The sequence below is a fragment of the Andrena cerasifolii genome, chromosome 1 (genome assembly GCF_050908995.1).
Source record: "Andrena cerasifolii isolate SP2316 chromosome 1, iyAndCera1_principal, whole genome shotgun sequence".
Classification (NCBI taxonomy): domain Eukaryota; kingdom Metazoa; phylum Arthropoda; class Insecta; order Hymenoptera; family Andrenidae; genus Andrena; species Andrena cerasifolii.
In genome coordinates, this window is record NC_135118.1 from 1,120,001 (window position 1) to 1,141,630 (window position 21,630).

A 21,630-nucleotide genomic window follows, 5' to 3' on the forward strand; every position below is an offset into this window, starting at 1 on the left:
TCAAGATCTATTCCGTTTGTATAAACGTAATATTGCATTTTTATGTTCAATTTTTACTGCTAATATATTTTCATAAACATTTCATGTAAAAGAACCTCTTAAACTGTACAATCTCACCTACGCGCCGTTGTACTAAAAAATCACGGGCGATGAGCACCAATACACTTGCTGGAGGGACATAGGAACAAAAGAGGTACAGTAATCGCCCGTTATGAGTCCGTCGAACGGGGCTGGCGGCGGACTCATGGTGGGTTGCGGACATGGTTCCGCGCGGCCAGTGGCTGTGTCAACCCTTTCGTTTCCTCTCGCTCGTTGTCCGGTTCTTTCACTCTTGTCCGCAGGCTTCCAAGAAATGGTGGGGTAGTCGTTGGACTCTCAATGGGCGGAAAAAACGGACTCATAACGGGCGATTACTGTAGTTCAATTTGGGGACGGTTCCATTATCGCTTAGAGTATATAAAAATACACGCACTCGAGTATCAAAACAAAAGGATGCGCGATGTATTGGCTACAAGCAAAGATGGGCCATGGGGGGGGGGGGGAGATATAACTATGAAGAGGTGACAACTTCACGTCTGCAAGGAAAGCAGGTCCGATTGGTCCTAATATACTGACATCCCTATGGCCACCCTTTTCTTGCAATCAATCGTCACGGGTCCTTCTGTTTTGATATTTGCGCGCGAGTATATACTCGAGCGATAAGGGATTTGAATAGACCCCGCGCGCGCAAACTACCTGTTCCCGGGTCCCTACGCGAAGTGCGTTGGCCCTCGTCGCGAGTAATTGCGTGTAATTTTTTAATATAATAGCGCGTGGATGAGATTGTATAGATTAAAATGTACTTTTACATTAATAATTAGCAGTGGATTGCTGATGTCGACGAAAGCACCCATTTACAGGAAACCAGATGTTTTACTATGTACCAGCATTGGAGTAAAACTTACTTAAATCTACCTACTGAAGGGATTTTTAAATTTTCGTTGCAGGCACAGAAAAAAAGTGGAAAAAGCGACCTTCATTATTTTCTTCGCTATATCGACCAATTGTGATTTTTTTTCAAAACAACGAAACACTCCACCTACTTAGGAAACCAATACTTCTACCTTCTAAAAAAAATCACGTCGTTTGGACCAATTTTAAAAATGTTATTCTGTTTTTAAGGGTGTACGAATACTTTTGTCACCTACTGACTGAAAGAACTGTACAGCAGGCTTGCAGAAACGGCTGAATTGGGACTGACCGCGCCAGAGCAGGCCTCCTACACAGTTGTCAGTGAAATTAGGGACACCGCACGGACACCGTACGGATACGGAACTGACACGGAACGGATATGTGTGCACAGACCTTTAAGGTACATAGGTATATGTATTACGTAATTACGTTGCAACTACAGAGCTCTTTCACAGGGGGTTACATGGCGATTTTATTCACATGGCGATACACGTATGATACGTATATGGTGGATACCAATTATACATTGTTTATACGAGCGTTCACAGAACAACTCTCGTATCGTGATACTGATTTCGTGTATCCCGCAAACGTCGGCCGCATGATAGTTTTCGTATGAAATCGGCAAACGAAAAGTTCCCTCTTCATGTCTAAAGGTGGGATCTCCTACCTGCGACTGGTCGCTGCGAGCGGTCGCAGCGACTTGGCCCAGCGACTGGTCCTAGGCTGAATCTCCTTGCCTGCGACCAAGTCCATTGCCACAGTGGGACAAAATTCAAAGAAACAAGGAAACGAGTCAGAATTCAAAAGTTGAGGGAGGATTATGTATTTTTATATATTTCTTGTAAGCTACTAATATGAACTCCTAAAAAAGGTAAAAATATCATGATGCCTATGCCTGATCTGTGTGTAAACACGTGTCTAAGTTTGTATGTATTTTTCGTGTAGAATTTTAAATCGAGTCATTTAATTTTTGGTGATATAAAAGAAAAAAAAATGAGGTCCCAAATGAGTAGTATCGATTTTGCTAAGTAATAGCAAATAATTAGTTACAGACAGTTTTTTTTCTCATAAGAAACCCATCGAAAAAATATCAGTAATTATCGGTCTTGTAGTTACCTTCCGGGAATTTCCAAGCAAATTTCTTTTTTAAACGATTTTAATCCGCTGCGATCCTCTGTTATTTCAGTTTTGCCTGTATTCTATGTCGCACAGTGGGGAACTGATTCCCAAGAAATAAGGGAAAAATGCAACATCCTATATTTCGCATTCAAAAATGCCAAATTTTATTAAGGAAGTTAATAAAAGTGTTAATATACAACTGATACGAAGGTTTGGCGTTATTTAAGAAACTAACGTTATTTTGTCAATAATTTCAGTACAACTAAAAGAATTTGATAAATAAACCGGGGGAAGTGCAGAAATATTTGTAAACCTGTATCCATGTCATCCTATATACCAAATACTGTTCACAAAGTGTTAATACATTCCTGCGAATGTATAAAATATTTTGGCAACCTTCACTCGGCCAATTCGGTGAAGAGACCCAAGAAGAAGCCAGAAATAAAGATTTTAAAAATTATAGAAAAAATTATAGCTCAAAATATTCTATCGTCTCAATGGCCCACCTTCTCTCACATCCGAATACGTCAGCGCGTGCTTTTGTTTTAATATTCCAACGCGTGTTTATATTTAAGAGATACGGGATATCTCTCGGAGAAGGAGAACAAAGCAGGCCTCATCACGTGCAGTCAGTGGACCACCACTTTTCTTCCTGTGGCTGAAACATCCTTCGATCTAACATAAGAATATCTTCTTATTTTGTTAGTGGAGGAAAATGCCACATCTGATTCCCAACAAAAACAGGCTGATCGGCCAGAGCGTCTCGCCAGGGTCGCGGTTTATGACCATATTGACCAACGAGTCGATGCGGCGGTTGAAAACAGTACCATCGTGCGGGTCCGAAGTCATTATAGGTATGTACCATCCAACGACAGAGTAATTTACGGATTAACTCAGACTGAAGAACGCCTAAAATTATCAAAGACGGCACAACGTTCTTGATTGCCCTTTAGAGATGCTGGCAAACAGATGTTGTCGAAACGTTCTTAGGACAATTTGAAATTACCGGTCGAAAGCAACAAATGATTTGACGCTTCACTCTGAACCCACTTTTGTTCCAATGCACAGTGGGCCGGAATCTCAAGAAATAGAGAAACTATTCAGCATGCCACTTTTCGCAATCGAAATGCCGAATCATATTAAGCTACATTATAAAAGAAGATTTTTGATTTTCTTTCGGCAAATGGATAAAAAGTTTAAAACATCTTCGTCTGTATTGCAGTGAGAATCTTTGGACCTACAATTTTTTCTATAATTTTTATAATCTTTATTTCTGGCTTCATCGTGGGTCTTTCCACCCAATTGGCCGATTGGAAGGTTGCGAAAATATTTTATACTCTCGCAGGAATGTAACAATATTTTGTGAACAGTATTTGGTATATTTCTGCATGTTTCGCCTTGTGGGACAAAAGTAGGCTCAGAGCGAGGCGGAAATTCCAATTATCTTTTATAGCCGGTAATTTAGAATTTTTCGAAGCGACATTTCTTCATTCGTTTACGGTAGGCAATTGCTTGTTTTCGAAGCGTTCGTCGGGAAGCATTTGTGTACCTGATGTCGAACAGGGACAATCGACACCGTGTCGTTTTTTGCAGGGGGTTCAACTTTCTTCACACTGAGTTAATCCGTTGATTGCTCTGTCACCGGGTGCTACACCGGGACTTGGGACCGGCACGTACCGTTGTCCACAACCGGCTCGCGGGACAATACGGTCATAAACCGCGACCCTGGCGAGACGGTATGACCGATCAGCCGGATGAATTTTTCACAGCGAGGTGAATATTCATTCGTTGTTTACGATCGGTAATTTCATATTTTCCCAAGAACGTTTCCACAATATCCGTTTGTCACATTTCTAAAGGGCAATCAAGCACGTGATGGGGCCTTTAAGAATTTTAGACATTCTTCAGCCTGAGTTAATCCGTATATTGCTCTGTCAGTGGTTGGTACATATCTATAATGACTTCGGGCCGCACGTACAGTGGCTCGCATTAATATTCGGACACTTTTTAAAATCGCATAACTTTTTTAGAATTGGTCCAAACAACTTGAGTTTCTTTGAGAAGCTAGAAGGATTAGTTTGCTAACTGACGCATTTCGTCGTTTTGAAAAAAAATGTATTTGGTTGGAATAGCGAAAAGAATAGTAAAGATCGATTTTTAAACTTTTTTTTGTGAGCTTGTAATGAAAATTCAAAAAAACCGTTTGTAGATTGCAGTAAGTTGTATACGTGCCTAAAATTTCATCAAAATCGGTTAACGTTGCTCCGAGCTACAAACGTTTAAAGATCGCAGAATAAGGTAGAGAATCGCGAAAATTCCCGAAATCAGCGAATAGGTGAAGGGAGATAGTCCACTGACTGTGCGGAATGCCGCCTGCTTCGTCCTCCCGACAAATTCGAGACCGATCTCTTATCTCTCAAGTATAAACACGCAAGGCATAGGGAGATTATATTATGACCAATCGGTCCTGCATTTGTTGTTTTGATATTCCAACGCGTGTTTTTATTCAAGAGATAAGAGATCGGTCTTGAATTTGACGATTGGACAAAGCAGGCGGCATCAGGCGCAGTCAGCAGACCACCCCTGTTCTTCCTGCGGCTCTCCGCGAGGCGTACTGGTCTTTCTGCAGAATAATTTCGTTTCCTACCCCCTTGCCAGGGAAACATTCTTCGATCTAATATAAGAACATCTTCTTCTTTTGGTAATTGTGCGGACCATAAAATTAATTTTCGTCACGGTCAACGTTCCGACTATACTTATTATTCCTTTATACTGAAGCGAAACATGGTTTATTGCCTGCCGAACGTACAGGAATTAGCTTGTAGCAATTGGGGATTAAGCCTAAAAATTGTTCCGCTGTTCTGATAGTTACTTAGCACATGTTTCCTACTTACTTTATATCGTGTAGGGGGCCAGAGGTTTAGTGTTATAAAGCTGTAGTAAATCGTGACCCGCTACATCATGGAACTTCGCGCGTGTGTCGATACGGACACTGCACTTTCCATGGCATAGTTATCAAATTCTTTTAGTTTCTTTGGAGTTATTGACGTTAATTCATGACGCATTGGCGTTATTTTCTTAAATACGGTCAAACTAGTATATTAACACTTTTTGTATCAATTTCCTAAATAATATTCGGCATTTTTAAATGCGAAATACGGGATGTTGCATTTTTCCCCTATTTCTTGCGATTCATCCCAACTGTGCGACATAGAATACACGTATTTAATCCATTACTGCCAAATATTCGCAAATGCTTTTCCCGCAGTAGCAAGAACCAGATTATGGTGATTACTTCTAAAACAAACAAAAAATTCGATCGGAAATTCCCGGAAGGCAACTAAAAAGTCGATGATTGCTGACAATTTTTCAATTGGTTTCTTATGGAAAAAAAACTTTATGTAACTAATTATTTGCTATTGCTTAGCAGAATCGATACCTCTAATTTGGGATCCATTTTTTTCTCTTTTATATCACCAAAAATTAAAACACTCGATTTAAAATGCTGCACGAAAAATACATACAAACATAGACACGTGTTTACATACAGATCAGAAGTAGGCGTCATGATATTTTCGCCTTTTTTAGGTGTTCATATTAATAGTCCACAGGTGTCATATAAAAATACATACTCCCATATCTTTTGAATTCTGACTTCTTTCCTTATTTCTTGGAAATCTGTTCCACTGTGGCAATGGGTTGCAGTGCGACTGCTCGCTAAACTCCCTTCGGGCGCAGTCTAGCGACCGGTGGTCGCAGTGCCCAGCCTGCGACTAGGTATAATGGGAAACAGGTACCCAATCGCATTGTGTTGCGTCTCGAGTAGCCTAGGCTGGTACTCAAACAGACTCGCGTCAGGCTTATTCGCCTGGCACATACCCGACGATCGCAGATGCTTGTAGGAGAACAGATGCATGCTTCCCCATTGAAACAGTGTACTGCGACCGGTCGCTGCGACCAGTCGCAGGTTGGAGATCCCGCCTTAATACTGTTTATGGGATGAATCCAATGCTTCCTCTTCGCTTGTTTTTTACTACATCTTTTGTGTAAAATCCAAATAGATAACGCTTCAATCTCATTCATTTTTCAGAGAAATATTTTGTCCTAAAATTAATCGGGCACGAGAAGATATTTTTTATTGAAGAACAAATAATTGACACGTATCGCTATACGTGTTTTGCCCTGCGTCATGTGAAAGAGTCCGCTCGTTTCCACGTTCCATCTGTCGACTTCAGACAAAAGTATCGTGCGGCCAACGTTTGCGGGGTAGACAAAATCAGTATCGCGATACGAGAATCGTCGTGTGAACGGTTCCTATGCAAGCTATAATGATCAATGGAAAATCGGTATGCATCATACACGTATCGCGACACATGTATCGCCGTGTGAAAAAGTTCTAAAGTTTGCACGTCCTGTTGAAACGCACATCCAGCTCCATTTCCCTAACACCCAGCATTCATGCATCCGATCTTACCCTATACCTTACCGCGCAAAATTCAAATACAAAACTCTTTTCATTACAATCATTAAGAACAATCAGAATTATATCATGTTTGGTATAATTTTCATTGCAAAAACTCCAGCAACCCATTGGCGGTATTTGTATGGAGACCTATTATTAATTATAGAAATTCCCATTTTCTTTACTGAGTGGCCTATTGCTGTCCTTGTCTTTATGACTCTAGGGTCTAGGACCCCTGAAGTGCCGTGGTGCGTGAGCTCGACCCGAGAAACTTTCACGATCATAAAAGAAGGTTCTCCCTTTCACCTTTCCGCGATTTTAGGACTCCGTCAGTCCAAATGCCCAAATATCGTTGGCAACCAAATTTTAGTGTTACTGAACGGATATTGGTTCTACACTGACATCTGCTGACATCCCTGACACAGACAAGTGTCCGCTGCTCCATTGTAAAGCACTCAAACGTTATTTTTTAACACTGATCCTGACGACCCGGAACTGACAGGTACGGAGAGATCGTCGAATTTCACGGAACTGACAAGTGCACGCTGCTCCATTCCAAAATCAGCAACCGATACCTTTTGCGACCACGGAACTGACATGAAACTGACACGGAACGGATATGTGATCGCAGACCTTAAAGGCTGACGTTCCAATGTGCGGCCGGCGACGGTCCCACTAGTGTAAGGGAGATACTTCTCTGTTTAAACATACTTGTATCTGTTTCTCCCTTGCACTAGTGCGACCGTCGTCCGTCGCACATTGGAAGGTCAGTCTTAAAGCAAAAGAACAACAAAGCGGGCGACCGGAGCTCCCGCATGTTACGGCGTCCAGAAATTCTTCTTCATTTCCTTTCGTGTAAGTGTGCTTTATTATTATTAATTAAGCTGTACGCATAATGAGCCAGCGGCGGTGGCCGCGATGAAACACCGGTTCTCGTTCCATCACCGAAATTAAGCATCGTGGGGCGCGTACCGGGGAAAGATGGGTGACCGATTTTCTCCTGGTGCGTCGCTTGCTGCTGGCAACCTTAAGTAAGGGTAGGTTTCCCCGGTTGCGAACGTATATAATTCGTGACCGTTATGGCCTGCCCAATAGCAAAAATTCCTTACGGTGATCCCATCGAGTCAAGACGTGGTCTTTCAGAACTCACTCTGCTTTCCGTCCACCCTGTGACCTGCACGGTGGTCTCCTAGAAAGAGATTAAATGCTCACTCTAATCTTGCTTGGTTTCAATGCTGCTATAGAGGAAAATTGGAGGTGCAGCGCGTCAGTTGGACCTTGAATAAACCGACACTATCTGTACGCATAATGAAACGAACATATTTTCAACGAATATAAGATTATTGTTTCATTACACGTGTATACAGATGTATGTGCAGTTAAATAAAATAGTCTGCGCAGATTTTTGCTAATCTACTTCTTTATTGAAATGTGTACCTTTTTAGTATCAGGTCCCTTGGAAGGGCGTTCTACTCTACTTAGTAGGATAAGCAAAAACAACAATATAATTTGATAAGTGACGTTTACATTTTATTTATAATTATTTATAATAATACGTAGCATATTACTGTTTATTACAAATTTCTCGTTTTTTATAGGTTGGAATATTCGAAAAATAAGTAAAGTACACTCGCTGAGCTGCTTTGCGCTATTCCGAGTAAACTTTACTGGCTGCATCGCGCCTTATCTTATAACACCACTCGATAGGCTGCATTGCGCCGAGTCTCGAGTATAACTTTTAAGAAAGTTGCAATACGAAAAAATAAAAAGTAATTTTAGTTCTTTGTACTGAACTGTCTATACAGGTAGAAAATAAACATGGAATATTGACGTTTACCGAAAAACATAGAAATTAAATTTTTCATAGTGAATGGTTATGGAATGATGATATGGATCGTTTCAATTACCTTTTACAAAATCATTCATATTATAGACCTGCTGAAACGTGGTAGGTGCAATTACTTGATACAATATAACCCATACCGACAAATGAAAAGCATATACAATTTTTATATAGTTCGTTGTCGAGAGATAATGCGAATGATAATGATAATTGGTTATTGTATGGAAGAGGTCATTGGGTATGCAGCTAATACGACAGCAAAAATATATTTATTTATGATTCTTTGAATAATAAAAGGTTAGAGAAGGATCAAGAACAATTTTTGAAAAAATTGTTTCCAACATATGTCTTTATCCAATATCCTGTCAAATTTCCTACTGTGCTACCGAACAGTAGCGATTGCGGTGTTTTCGCAATAGCCATTGCTGTTTCGTTATTATTTGATATTAAAACAGACAAAGTACAATAGCTTAATGCGCCCGCACTTGATAAAAATGTTTGAATTCAATATTATAGAGTATTTTCCTCAAGACCTAAATTTTAGTGTTCCTCATAAAATGCTTTCATTAATAGAAGTAAGAGCAAAAAGGCTGAAGTGGCTCGTATACGCCCAATACGTCAGCGTAAAATGAAGCAACTGAAATCGAGTTTATTACAAATAAATTGCCATTTTCAGCAATCTGAGGACGGATTAAATAGTAAATTTTCAACCGAACGACGTCGACAAAAAAGAATTGCGCTGTCATTAGAGCAAAAAAAGTATTATTGCTGAAGGCAGATGGTAAACCAAAAAAAATGTTAATTGTCTTAGTATTAATAATTTACAATAACTCCGTTAGAATCTAAAATACATAAACATATTAGAAACGCAGTCATATTTATTCTACATGTACACATTTAGTGTGCAGTATGCGCACAGGCGCAGGCACACGCAAACGCACACGCACACGCACACACACACATAACACAAAGTTCATTTTTATTTAAAGGCAATTGTCAATAAATTATGCAGAAATTTGTCGACCAATGAAGTGATTAAAAAATATTAAGATTTATCTGTTTTCGTTACACATCTTCCTTGATATTTTTCATTCTTTTGTGAAATACATTCGTAATACTTTAAAATCCACAGTTGTTGCCACGCTATTCATTGCTTTTATTAGTTTCCTATTAACAATATTCTAATTCACCAATAAACATACTAAATTAATTTTAACCCAACACCAAAAAATTGAGCGTTAAAAATATTGGATCTCTTCGTTCATTTTCGCTGAATTATTACCATTAGCATTTAAATTTCCTGCAACAAGACTGTCTGCCATACACTCTCACCTTCTTTGGATACATTTTGTAGTCTCTACACTTACTATAGCAAAATGCCACTCTATTTCTATATAAATTATACAGATAATCCTGAGCAGAAGAGAAAGAGAAAGTACCCTGTTGCACGAGCAAATGCACTAAGCACATTTTCATGTATAATTTTATTATTTTAAAGTTTTAAGAAATATGTATCCCCATAAAAACTCCAAAAAAGTAAAATAATAATACGCCAAGTACATGAAATCAAATAAATCAGAAAAAATAGAAGATAATAATAAGTATAAAATAAAAAAAGGATGTGAAATCAAAATGAGCTGCAAGTACATATAGGTGCTTTCAGTCAAATACTTGGCCTGGCGATCGACTTCGTATTTTTTTTTCGCGATCATACATACATATTCTTCCGCACAACACCTCACATACACTCATACACACACTCTCTTTCTCGTGACCGACCCGAGTACTCGGTTATACAGAGCAGTAGTCTCTCGTATCTCGACAACATTCGTCGAAATTGTTACGTCTCTATTGTATCAACTCATTATCAATCTGTATCTCAAATAAACCGCACTTTTCTCAACAGTTTTGAGTTCTCTCTAAACATCATTTAAAGAAAAATATTAACTCTTATGTCATAACTTTTAAAATTTAGGTTATAACAGTTATGGTCTCTGATTTAAATATCAATAAATATGTATGTAGCTACAAACTGAATAATATTAAAATTGATAGGTTCTTTGTAAAAAAAATTCCGAAATAACGCGACGAAAACGCCTCGTTACATGAGAATACCCTCTTAAGTAAAAAATGTATTAATCACGAATTCTAAGTTGATCTTTTCTAAAAAAGATGGATTTTGTTCCGTATTGTTATGCTTATAAGAACCGAGAAGGAATTTTCAACAACTCGACAATTCCAAGAAACTTGAAACTTGGCAGAAATGTAGTTCAAGTGTCCGGGAAAGCGACAACCTAACGCCATCTCCTAGACCTGGCCGCTAATTAGGTGATCTTTGGCAACGGCCCGCTGACTCATGTGGAGCGTCGATCACGGCCCCTTCCATCTACTTGCAATCGATGGAAGGGGGACTCTATCTTCCAGGAAATCGCTCTCTGGATCGCACTCTGCTCGCGACCACGCTATTAAGTATTCTTCTCGCTTCGAAACCTGCTGTTCGCAAATCTGCTACGCGCAAATCTTGCTATCGCTTTAATTATTAAAATACTCTCGCTCAACTACTTGAAGGCTTGTGTAAAATTTCGCATTGTTTTATTATAATTCAAATCATAGCTGTTGTACACAGTGTAAATATATTTGTAGTGATCTGCTTTAAACGTGCCCCTAATTAAGCTCCCAGTTTTCCTACTGCGGCATCCTTACTAGCTTATAACATCAAGTGATGCTAATAACGTAGCCATTTTTTGTTTCGGTAACGAAACGTTCTTAAGGCTGAAAACACCATCTCAAAGAAATTGTACGTTTTCATATTATCGCAAATATCTGCGAAACCGTAAAAGATATAGAAAAAAGTTTAATTCAAAGTTGTAATGGTTTTTGATTGCTTACAATATGGCGAAAAAACATTTTTGAAAAAGAGGGTGGTTGAAATAAATCTGGGAAAAATTAATTTTTTCGGAGTTTCTTTATCACCATGTTGCAGGATATCAAAAGCCATAAATCTTTGAATTAAACTTTTTTGCGATGTATTATATGGTTTCGCAGGTATTCGCGATACTATGAAAATTTACAACTTCTTCGAGGTGGTGTTTTCACCCATAGGAATGTTTCATTGTCGAAACAAAACAGTGGCTACATTCTTAGGATCACTTGTACTACATTTCTGAAAAGTTTAAAATGTTTTTGAATTTTCGAGTTACCAAACATTCCTTGTGAGATATATACAGTATTTATTCGCTAAGAGCTCGATTGGGCCTACACATTAAGAGCTCGACGCTATCTCCACCACTTTTGTCTCACTCCTGTTCTGCGAAGGCGAGGGTGAGCCAGAGGGACTGAAAGCCAGCGAGGAACGGTACGAGACAGACGACGCGTTGATACCTTGTCTCGCTCCGTCTTTCGGACACCTGATATTTCAGTCTTTGCATGCCCGACGGGCGTGAGCGTTTAGACTTGTTCTCGTTCCATCTGGCTGTCGGCTTCGGCAACAAAGATACGTGAAATAACGTTATTTAAATCTCCACAAAATTACCTTTTTTAAAAAAAGGTACAAAAATGCGCACCAAGTCGTGAATTTATTATGTGCTATTTAGCTTTACAAAAGTAATGATGTACAAAAATTGCGCCAATTATAAAAATAGCTACTTATACAAACAAAAAATGTATTAAATAATATTAAGCAGATATATTTTTACTTTGTACAAATAAATATTTCAATACCAGTAAATGTTTTATTCAAAATACTGTCCCGCTATTAATACTTTGGTCGTTGGAATAGTACATATATTAAATTTACGTATTGCTTTGACTATTTTATCATCTTGTCATGAAAATAATAGTAAAGAAATAATAACTATATCTTTCGTCAATATTATTATTATTTTATACATGAAAATATGTATATTTCATTTTCTTGTGCAGCAGGGTTACTTTCTCTTTCAGCTGTTAAAATAATTCTCTTCGTCTGCATAGTTAACTGAAATAGGACACATTTACTAATTATTTATAAATTATCATACATGCTCATATGTCAAGATAATTGAATGAACAATTGCGTATGTAAAACGCTACCTGCCAATTTGTGCAAACATAGTCTGACGTAGATCACACTGCATCATCTTCTGCTTCGATTCACTAGTTTACAAAATCCAAAAAATTATTTTTGATCGAGACCCCATTATGAAATTCTTATGTAAGGTGGTCCCTTAAACTCAAAAATCGACATGAGACGAAATTCTATGGATACGTTTTTGAGATATCGCTCGATGAATATTTTGGTAATTTTTTAAGAAGACGACCCAATGTTTTTGGCCATATCTTGCGTTAGTTTTGACCAATTTGATCGCGACGAAACTTAAATTAAAGATAATTAAATACATACAATTCTTTCCTACAGTTTTCTGCAATCGAACCAATAGGTTATGCGGAATCGAGCGAGACTTAAGAAAAAAGTAATGTTTTGGGTCCGAAATTGAAATAAAAAATTCAATACAAAGCCTGGAAGACATAGAAATTATCATGTGACATCCAGTTTCTAATATTTTACGTAGAGTGCGCACCTTTGCGAAGAAAACAAGCTCAACCTGAGCAAAATCCATACACAAATAAGGAAGTTATGAACGATAGAGCGGGAGTGTCATTTTCAACTTTTTCCCCATTTTTGCATTCCTTCCTGCTTTTTTTTTTATATATAATAATATCATTTGTATCGATCTTCTGCTGTAACATGCTTTTTACTTCTTCAATTCTCTCAATGTAGGAGTTAAGATGTCTTTGAAGATCCATTTCCTCCACTCGCATTTGGATTTCTTCCCACCAAATCTTGGTGTTGTAAGCGATGAACATGGCGAGAGATTTCATCGGCAGATGAAAAATATTGAGAGACGCTACCAAGGATTCTAGGATGAGTGAATGATGGGTGACTACGACTGGTTCTTTGTAAGAGAAATTGATCTCAATACGGGCAAAAGAAATAGAAACAGCCAAAATTGCTTTTCAAAAATAAAATAAAAAAAATTAAATACATTTAAATTTGTTTTCATTCAAGACAAATACGTAATTCGCCAAGAAACAGGAAGAAATGCAAAAATAGGGAAAAAGTTGAAAATAGGCACTCCCGCTCTATCGCCCATATCTTCCTTATTTGTGTGTGGATTTTGCTCAGATTTGGCTTGTTTACTTCGTAAAGGTGCGCACTCTACGTAAAATATAAGAAACTGGACATCACATGATAATTTCTATGTTTTCCAGACTATGTAGTGAATTTTCAAAAAACATTACATTTTTCTTAAGTTTCGCTCGATTCCGCCTAAACTATTAGTCCGATTGGAAAACACTGTAGGACATAATTGTATACAATTTAATTATCTTAAATTTAAGTGTTATCGCGATCAAATCGATCAACTCTAACGCGAGATATAGCCAAAAACGTCGGGTCGTCTTCTTAAAAAATTACCAAAATATTCGTCGGGGAATATCTCGAAAACGTATCAATAGGATTTCGTCTCATGTCGATTTTTGAGTTTAGGAGACCACCTTACATAAGAATTTCATAACGGAGTCTATGTCAAGAAAGGACTGCAAACTAGTGTTATCTGTAAATATATAAAAGCCACATTTAGTTACAACTTAACGTAGAACTTATATAGAAATAGAGTGGCCTTTTGCTATAGTAAGTGTAGAGACTAAATAATGTGTCCAAGCGAGGTGAGAACGTATTAGGGAAGGGCGATTCCATTAAAAAAAAATCGATACTTAAGAATCGATTCTAATGAAATATCGATGCTTAAGAATCGATTATTTCCTAAAAAAATCGAAGAATCGATGAAAGGAATGATTAGGAATAGAATCAATTAACTGTGAGATAAAAAGATTTATTATTGAATCATTATATTGGAAAATACATTATGTAGTATACATATATTCAGTATTTTAAGCATATATTATAAAATCGTTTTAAAAGGTATAGTGTGTACATCTATGACTCACACACATGCGTGCGCGTGCAACACACACAAAATTTCAGTTTTTATATACAGTTGTAGTTTATTTAATTTAAGGAAAAATAAAAAATTATAATTAGGAAATTCTTAAAAATACGAAGTGTACATTTAAAAGCTTAATTATATCATGCTTCCTTTTTATTAAATCAAAACTTATATTAATAACAAAGTTGAAAGTTATTTAATAAACAAAATTAAATATACATATTGATAGCGATTAATAATTAGCAACTTGCCTGGCAGATTCAGATAATTAATATTCACCTAGTAATTATTACTATTAAACACAAAAAGGCAAACAATTCTCAACAATGCTATGGGGTTACGCTGCGCGGAGGAGGTCCGTTCCCTCGTGGAACAGAGATAGAAAAAATGTTGATTTTTTTTCTTGATTCTTGGTCAGACAATAATCAAGTTATCGAGAATCGATTCCTAAAATAATCTGTAAAATAATCGATTCATCAGAAAGAGAATTCATCGATCGAGTCTAGAAGAATCGAGTAGAATCGCCCTTCCTTAGAATGTATAGTAGAAAGTCTTGTTGCAGGAAACTTAAATGCTAATGGTAATTTAATGAAAATGAACGAAGAGATCCAACATTTTTAACGCATAATTTATTGGTGTTGGAGGGGGAACCACGTGACGTGCGTGAGAGAATAACGTGTGTCGGCAGACAGACGAAAGAAATAGACGAAAAGTGTGGCAAAAGTGCGCAGAAAATTACGAGGCCGGGTGGAAAACCAGGGGAGTAGACAAGGTTCCGGTGGACAGTATAATCGACAATTAATAAAGTACCGAATGGTGAGATAAAAGGTGAAGAAGAGAAGGTGTGAAACGAGTACACGAAGTACAAGATACGTGGCAAGCATAAGTGACATCTAGGGAGTGGAAGAAGTGAGAAGACAAAGCGAAGACAGCAGTTGGTAAAGAAGAGCGGAGACTCTAATGAGCCAAGCAGGCGAAGGTGGGAAAGTGCAAAAGGAAACCAGGAGAAGGGGAAGACCATCGTTGGCAGAACAGCTGGGAAGAAGAAGAGCGGACAGCGAAGGCTCGATACTGGACTCATTTAAGAGGAAACGGGACGGCGAGGAGGAGCAGGAGAGGTTGAGGGCCGAAAGGGAAATAAAAGAAGAATTCTTAAAAGCGAGGAAAGTAGGGAGGTCGCCTCCGCTGAAGAAAACTGAGGTAGCTATAGAAACTGCGGAAACGCCGGACAGCCAGAAGACAGGGCAGAAAAAAGAAATGGATGCAAAATTAGACAAATTGATGGAAGCTGTGCTGGCAGTTAAGAAAGACATGGAAGAGTTGAGAAAAGATAATAAAGATCTAAGGCAGGGAATGCAGGATCTGAGGGACGAGTGGAAGAGCAGGTATGAGATATGGGAAAAGGAAAGGAAAGAAATGAGAGGAAGGATAGAAGTGCTGGAGACCAAGAAGGTTCAGGCAGAGAGGCTGACAGAAAGACTGGAGGGGCTAGAATGGAAGAAAGAGGCTAGAGAAAAGAGAGAGAGAAGAAATAATATTACCCTAAGAGGAGAAGATCTACCACGTAAAGAGACGCCGAAGGATACGGTGGAGTATGTGTTAAGGCACGAATTGCAGGTAGAAAAGCATACTGGATAGGAAGGGGGGAGAAAAAAAGGGCTACTGATAGCAAAGTTAAGGGGGGGTTCTGGTCTAGAGCCCAATAAAATAGGTGATATTTAGGAATTAATTAAAGGAAAACTACTATATATAATTTAATGGGACTTGTTGCATTGTATTAAGGATGTCTTAGATTATAGAAATATATTTTTTGTTTTATAATTAATCATTGCAGACAGCCTTGGGGAGTCGTTAAAGTCAAGGCGTCAAGAAATTGATCCAAATCGGTGGGACCTCTATCTCCAAAAGTTATTATCCGATTCGACTGAAACCTTGTTTATTTTGAAGATTATTCTTTTGGCTAGGGGGGGGGGGACTAAAAAAATTACAAAAATTACATTTTTGAGGGAATAACAACACTTCAAGCTTGAAATCACTTTTCCATGTATTTTTCGTCCTTTCAACGCCTTTGAAAATTATAAATTTTCAACTTTTTGTAATTTTTTTTAGTCCCCCCCGTAAAACGCATTTGAAGTTTTACGTGAGCGCCGGAGTGGACAGTTGTTGCCCATGCATTTGCCGCTACTCAAATGCCTATAACTTGGGGAATTTTACGAATTTCAACAAATCCTTTTAAACACGTTTTCCTAAAAGGTTGAACATTCGAAAAATGAAATAAAAAAAAATCGACATTTAGACCAGAACCTCCCCTTAAGAAGCTGGCAACAGAAAAGAGCAGTAATGCTAAAGAAGAGTACATTGAAAGATAAGAGGCTGGTTATTGACAATGACCTGACGAAAAAGGAAAGGGAGATACAAAGGAACATTAAAGATATTGCCAAGGTGGAAAGGGAGCAAGGGGCAAAGATGAAAGTTGGGTACAGGAAAGTAATAATCAACGATAAGACATTTATCTGGAAAGAGGATGGTGGGCTGAAAGAAGTAAATTTTTGGAGTCGGCAAAGTTCTGCGAACCTCTAAATTTTAGGAGGACCGCAGAGCTTACAAGGACAACGAAAGCACGACAAAAGGCAATACCAACACCCGTTCCCCGCGCGCCTGCGGATGCAGATATGTGGGGAGAGGGGGTACACAGAATTGGGAAAGGAATAAGAAATCAAAGAGAAATAGATACATTTAAAATAGGATACTGGAATATAGCAGGATTACTCAGCAAAGACAAGCAGTTTTGGGATTTCCTAAAAGAAATCGATGTAATAGGATTAGTAGAAACGTGGATTGAAGAGAAACAATGGGAAGGATTGAAAGATAAATTGCCACAAGAATTCTCATGGAAATGTAAATATGCCACCAGAGAGAGAAAAAAAGGGAGAGCGATAGGCGGAATTATCACAGGCATAAGAAAGGGCATAGAAGAGGAGGGATCGAACGCGGGAACGAAACACATTGAAGAGAGAAGAATAAAGATACAAAATGAAAAATGGAGAATAATAACAGTGTACAGCAGAGATATGAAGGAGACGGAAGAAGAGTTAGACCAGATAATAGAGAAGAAGGATGTGGAGAAACTGATAATCGGAGGAGATTTCAACGCAAGAATTGGACAGGAAGGGGGCGATTTTAGAATAGAAGAAAAGCATGGTGTAAGGAGATCAAAAGACAAAGTTAAAAACACAGAGGGAAAGGTGTTATTAGAGGTGGTTGAGGAAAGAGGATGGAATATTCTGAATGGGAATATGGAGGGAGATGAGAAAGGAGAGTATACATGTACGGGGCCGAGAGGCAGTACGGTAATTGACTATATAATAACAAATGTCGAGGCGGAAGAAGAGATCAAGAAATTCACAGTGGAAGAGAGAGTGGAGTCAGACCATATGCCTCTGATTGCAGAACTGTATGGGGGAAATAAAAGGGGAGAACGAGAGGGAAATCAGAAGGAGAGGTGGAGAGAGAGAAGAGTCTGGACAGAAGAAGGGAGGAGAGAGTTTCAAATAGAATTAAACAAAACAAACTTTATTAGGACGGAGATGAATGAAATGGTAGAAGAAATGATAAGAAAAATAAATAATGCAGTACGAAAAGAAGAAGTAAAAATTAAAACATGGAAATTGGGCAGCTTTAAGTGGTGGAATTCGAATTGTACAAAAAAGAAAAGGGAAGCCAGGAAAGCATTGAGGATCTGGAGAAGGGGTAAAGGAGACAAAGAAGGCTACCAGAAAAAAGAAGGGAGTACAAAAAAGTGTGCGATGAAAGGAGAAGGGAATTACAAGAAAATACAGAGAATGAGATAATGCAATTAAGGCTGCCGTCTCATCGGGCCTTGAATGTGTGCGTACGCTCACACAAGCTAGGAAAAGTGTGTACGTATACGCGATGTAGTAAACAAACCATTTCAACCAACTTACGTCGTGGAATCGGCAAGAAGGAAGCTTTTGCGGGTATAGTTGCCTCCAGTAGACATCCGTGCAGACGGGTCTGGTGCGTTTGAACGCTAATAAGCACCGTACGTTGAAATAATAATGAATTTATAACTCGTGTTTTGAGACAGACTCGAGAAATGACAGAATTATGCTTCAATGATTCTCCATCACCGACGCTAATGGTATATTCGCGCCATGTACCATCAGAACCGGTGGAAGTCCAAGCTGACCGATAAATGTAGGAAAGACATAGTTGCCAATACGTATCGAGAGTCATATCGCGTTGTTGCCGCATTTCCCCTATTACTGTTTGTCGTCAGGAAGGCTTGAATGAATCACGGCGAAGCGGCTGGAGAACAAAGATGGGCAAAGATAATATCTGGATAAATTAGAATAAAAGATATATTATGTTTATCCGTTATCTCTCTTCGAGCTGCAGATTTGGGCTATTCGGCGGTTTCTAATCTCGGTTCGAGGGGCATATACTGTTGCTTGCGGTGGATTATGTATTAATAAAATGTAAAACGTAATGTTTTTACCCGACTGTGGCACGTAAAGGAGGGTATTGTGTTTATCAGGCTATGTTTGTATGTCCAGATGTTACGCTCTAGAGACTGTACGGATACACCGATTTCGACGAATGAGATGTCTTTAGAAATGTCCTACGATATATAATTTTCAAAATTGTGAAATAGAAATAAAAAAATTGGAATGACTTGCAAGTAGTGATCTGAATCCGAGGAGAGTTTTTAACATCCCTCACTACGTTTCCCCGAACTAAACAGGCTGCGGCTCTTGCCATACAATATTGCTATATATAACTTAAAAGTAAAAAATAAAAAAAAATTAAAAAATCCGACTGCTTAAAAGGGGAACTAAAATGACAAAAATGTAATTTGATGTATAGATTGATAAAAAAGAAAGCGTTATATGTTTTTAGAAGAATTATTGCATTCATAAATTTCATTACGATCGGCGTGTTACACTTCGGTGATGTACCTTATTCGAATTGTATGCTTTGAAATTGAAGGGTCGGATGCAATAAGGGGACTAGCGCTCGAAAATGGGAAACGTTATTGTCCAAACGCAAAGAAAGCATTGGAAAATTAAATATTGTTAAACTGTATTTTAAAAAATATAGTGTAGTAAAGCTCGTCACGACACACATTTTTTCTATTTACAGTTTGTTTATCGAATCATTACTATTCGAGCTAAAAATTACAAACAAAAAATTTTTCATCGTGTAAAATCATTATTTTTTTAAACATAAATTGGGATAACTTGAGTAAATATTAACGGATCGTTATGAGACTTGAAACATAAAACTCAGAAAACTCTAGCGAAGCCGGGAAATGTATGCACAAATCTCTTATGTTAAAAAATGTAATAATATTTAATTTAAAAATAATACTGGACATAAACCATGTCTTTCAACGTTCGCCGTTAAAAAGTATCGAGGGAACTTTGAGGTATATACAGGGTGTCCCACTAAGGAGTGGACAGCGCGATATCTCTTAAAGTATTGTCGATAAAAATATAAAAAAATAGGGAATTGCATGGTTCGAGGGGGCCCATTTATTAGCGCGAACGAATTTTGTTTTCGATTATTAGTTTAAAAGATACGATGGTCAAGTTCGGTTTTTCAAATGGAACTATTTTTTTTGAAGACCTGAGTTGATAGTGCGTTCCAAGACAAATTCAATAAGCTTTAATGTATACACTTTATTTCCACTGATTTTTAAGATATTGCGCTTGCAAAATTACTGATTTTCACTGCAAGAAAACCCTCTGGAATAGCAAGGACCGGGGTCGGTCTTACTGGCGCTACGGGTGGCATTGCCTGTTGAAACTGATACCTACCTGCCAAAGGTCTACGACAGGGTTCGCAGGCCCAAAAGCTGGACAATTCATTTCCGTCAGAAATGCTACTTAGGTAGGTACATCTGCGGTATCGAGAAGCGCATCGTTACTTTTATTTCGCACTTGCTTCTACGCTCGGATGGCCGGTTCTTTTGGGAGGGATGCAAGTTGGATTGGTTAGGTTAGGAGGAGTGAAAGTTGCTAGACTAAATTTCAACCATAGGGAGCAGATTGTATCAGAACCAATCCAACTTGCATCCCTCCCAAAAGAACCGGCCATCCGAGCGTAGAAGCAAGTGCGAAATAAAAGTAACGATACCTACCTAAGTAGCATTTCTGACGGAAAAGAATTGTCCAGCCTTTGGGCCTGCCATCTCTGGCGTAGACCTTTGGCAGGTAAGTATCCATTTCAACAGGCAGTGCCACCCGTGGGGCCAGTAAGTCCGCCCCCGGTTTTTGCCATTCCAGAGGGGTTTCTTGCAGTGAAAATCAGTAAATTTGCAAGCGCAATATCTTAAAAACCAGTGGAAATAAAGTGTATACATTAAAGCTTATTGAATTTGTCTTGGAACGCACTATCAACTCAGGTGTTCAAAAAAAATAGTTCCATTTGAAAAACCGAACTTGACCATCGTATCTTTTAAAATAATAATCGAAAAGAAAATTCGTTCGCGCTAATAAATGGGCCCCCTCGAACCATGCAATTCCCTATTTTTTTTATATTTTTATCGACAATACTTTAAGAGATATCGCGCTGTCCACTCCTTAGTGGGACACCCTGTATAACTTGCAGCGACAAAGTTTTTCCTTAATATACAAGCACGATTTTCATCAATTTTCACACTGATTAATAAATAATTGTAGAAGATATGGCGATATATATATTTCTCGCACGGCGCCAACTGTCAACGCGAGTGATAAAATTGCTAAATAGCGCATTATACGCGGCTGTTGACTGTTGGCGGCGCGAAGAGATTTATATATATCGTCATATCATGTACAATTATTTATTAATCAGTGTGAAAATATGTGAAAATCTTCCTTGTATATTAAGGAAAAACTTTGTCGCTGCAAGTTATATGCACCTCAAAATTACCAGGATGGGCAACAAATTATTAGAAATCAAAATTTAATCTATGACACTCAATTTTTTTAAGTCGGCGCCAGATTTACACAGTGCAAATGATGAGGCGCCGATATAAAAAAATTAAGTGTCGTAGATTAAATAAGGAACAAAATTACTTTTTATTTTTTAGCGCATTTCATATTTTTTTGAAGTCGGCTTTAATTATGATTTTCCATTTTTTGGAACGATGCGCCAGTATTGTGACTTTTACACGCTGGTGGCGAAAAATCTCTCCGTACAAGGGTATAGCGCCGCGGTCAACCCTGTCTTAGCTGAAATTTTTTAAATTGAGACGGGTA

At 38.2% G+C, this 21,630-nt stretch overlaps 4 protein-coding genes and 1 long non-coding RNA gene across 9 annotated transcripts in view; 3 read left to right on the plus strand and 2 right to left on the minus strand.

Moving 5' to 3' along the window:
• The window catches only part of LOC143373660 (uncharacterized), a 423,841-nt gene that overhangs the window by 189,993 nt on the left and 212,218 nt on the right, over positions 1–21,630 (minus strand). The gene's annotated exons all lie outside the window — the stretch shown is intronic.
• The window catches only part of LOC143374872 (uncharacterized), a 617,708-nt gene that overhangs the window by 107,668 nt on the left and 488,410 nt on the right, over positions 1–21,630 (minus strand). For both annotated transcript variants that reach the window (XR_013086762.1, XR_013086763.1), the window contains exon 2: positions 12,450–12,512. This is a non-coding gene — a long non-coding RNA (uncharacterized LOC143374872). The remainder of the gene's footprint in view (positions 1–12,449; positions 12,513–21,630) is intronic.
• Positions 1–21,630, plus strand: part of Wech (tripartite motif containing 71 protein wech) — a 320,032-nt gene that overhangs the window by 39,695 nt on the left and 258,707 nt on the right. The gene's annotated exons all lie outside the window — the stretch shown is intronic.
• LOC143373387 (uncharacterized) overlaps positions 15,688–21,630 on the plus strand; it is a 142,369-nt gene continuing 136,426 nt past the window's right edge. Inside the window, exon 1 of the mRNA XM_076820647.1 lies at positions 15,688–15,750. The gene's annotated coding sequence lies outside the window, so the exon portion shown is untranslated. The remainder of the gene's footprint in view (positions 15,751–21,630) is intronic.
• On the plus strand, positions 16,700–19,190 carry LOC143371907 (uncharacterized). The gene has a single exon (XM_076817585.1). It carries the CDS (start codon positions 17,038–17,040, stop codon positions 18,214–18,216), a length of 1,179 nt encoding a protein of 392 aa, XP_076673700.1. The 5' UTR covers positions 16,700–17,037; the 3' UTR covers positions 18,217–19,190.

Coding starts and splice junctions, on each gene's coding strand:
- LOC143371907 (XM_076817585.1), top strand. CDS start 17,038: ATGTGGGGAGAGGGGGTACACAGAATTGGGAAAGGAATAAGAAATCAA.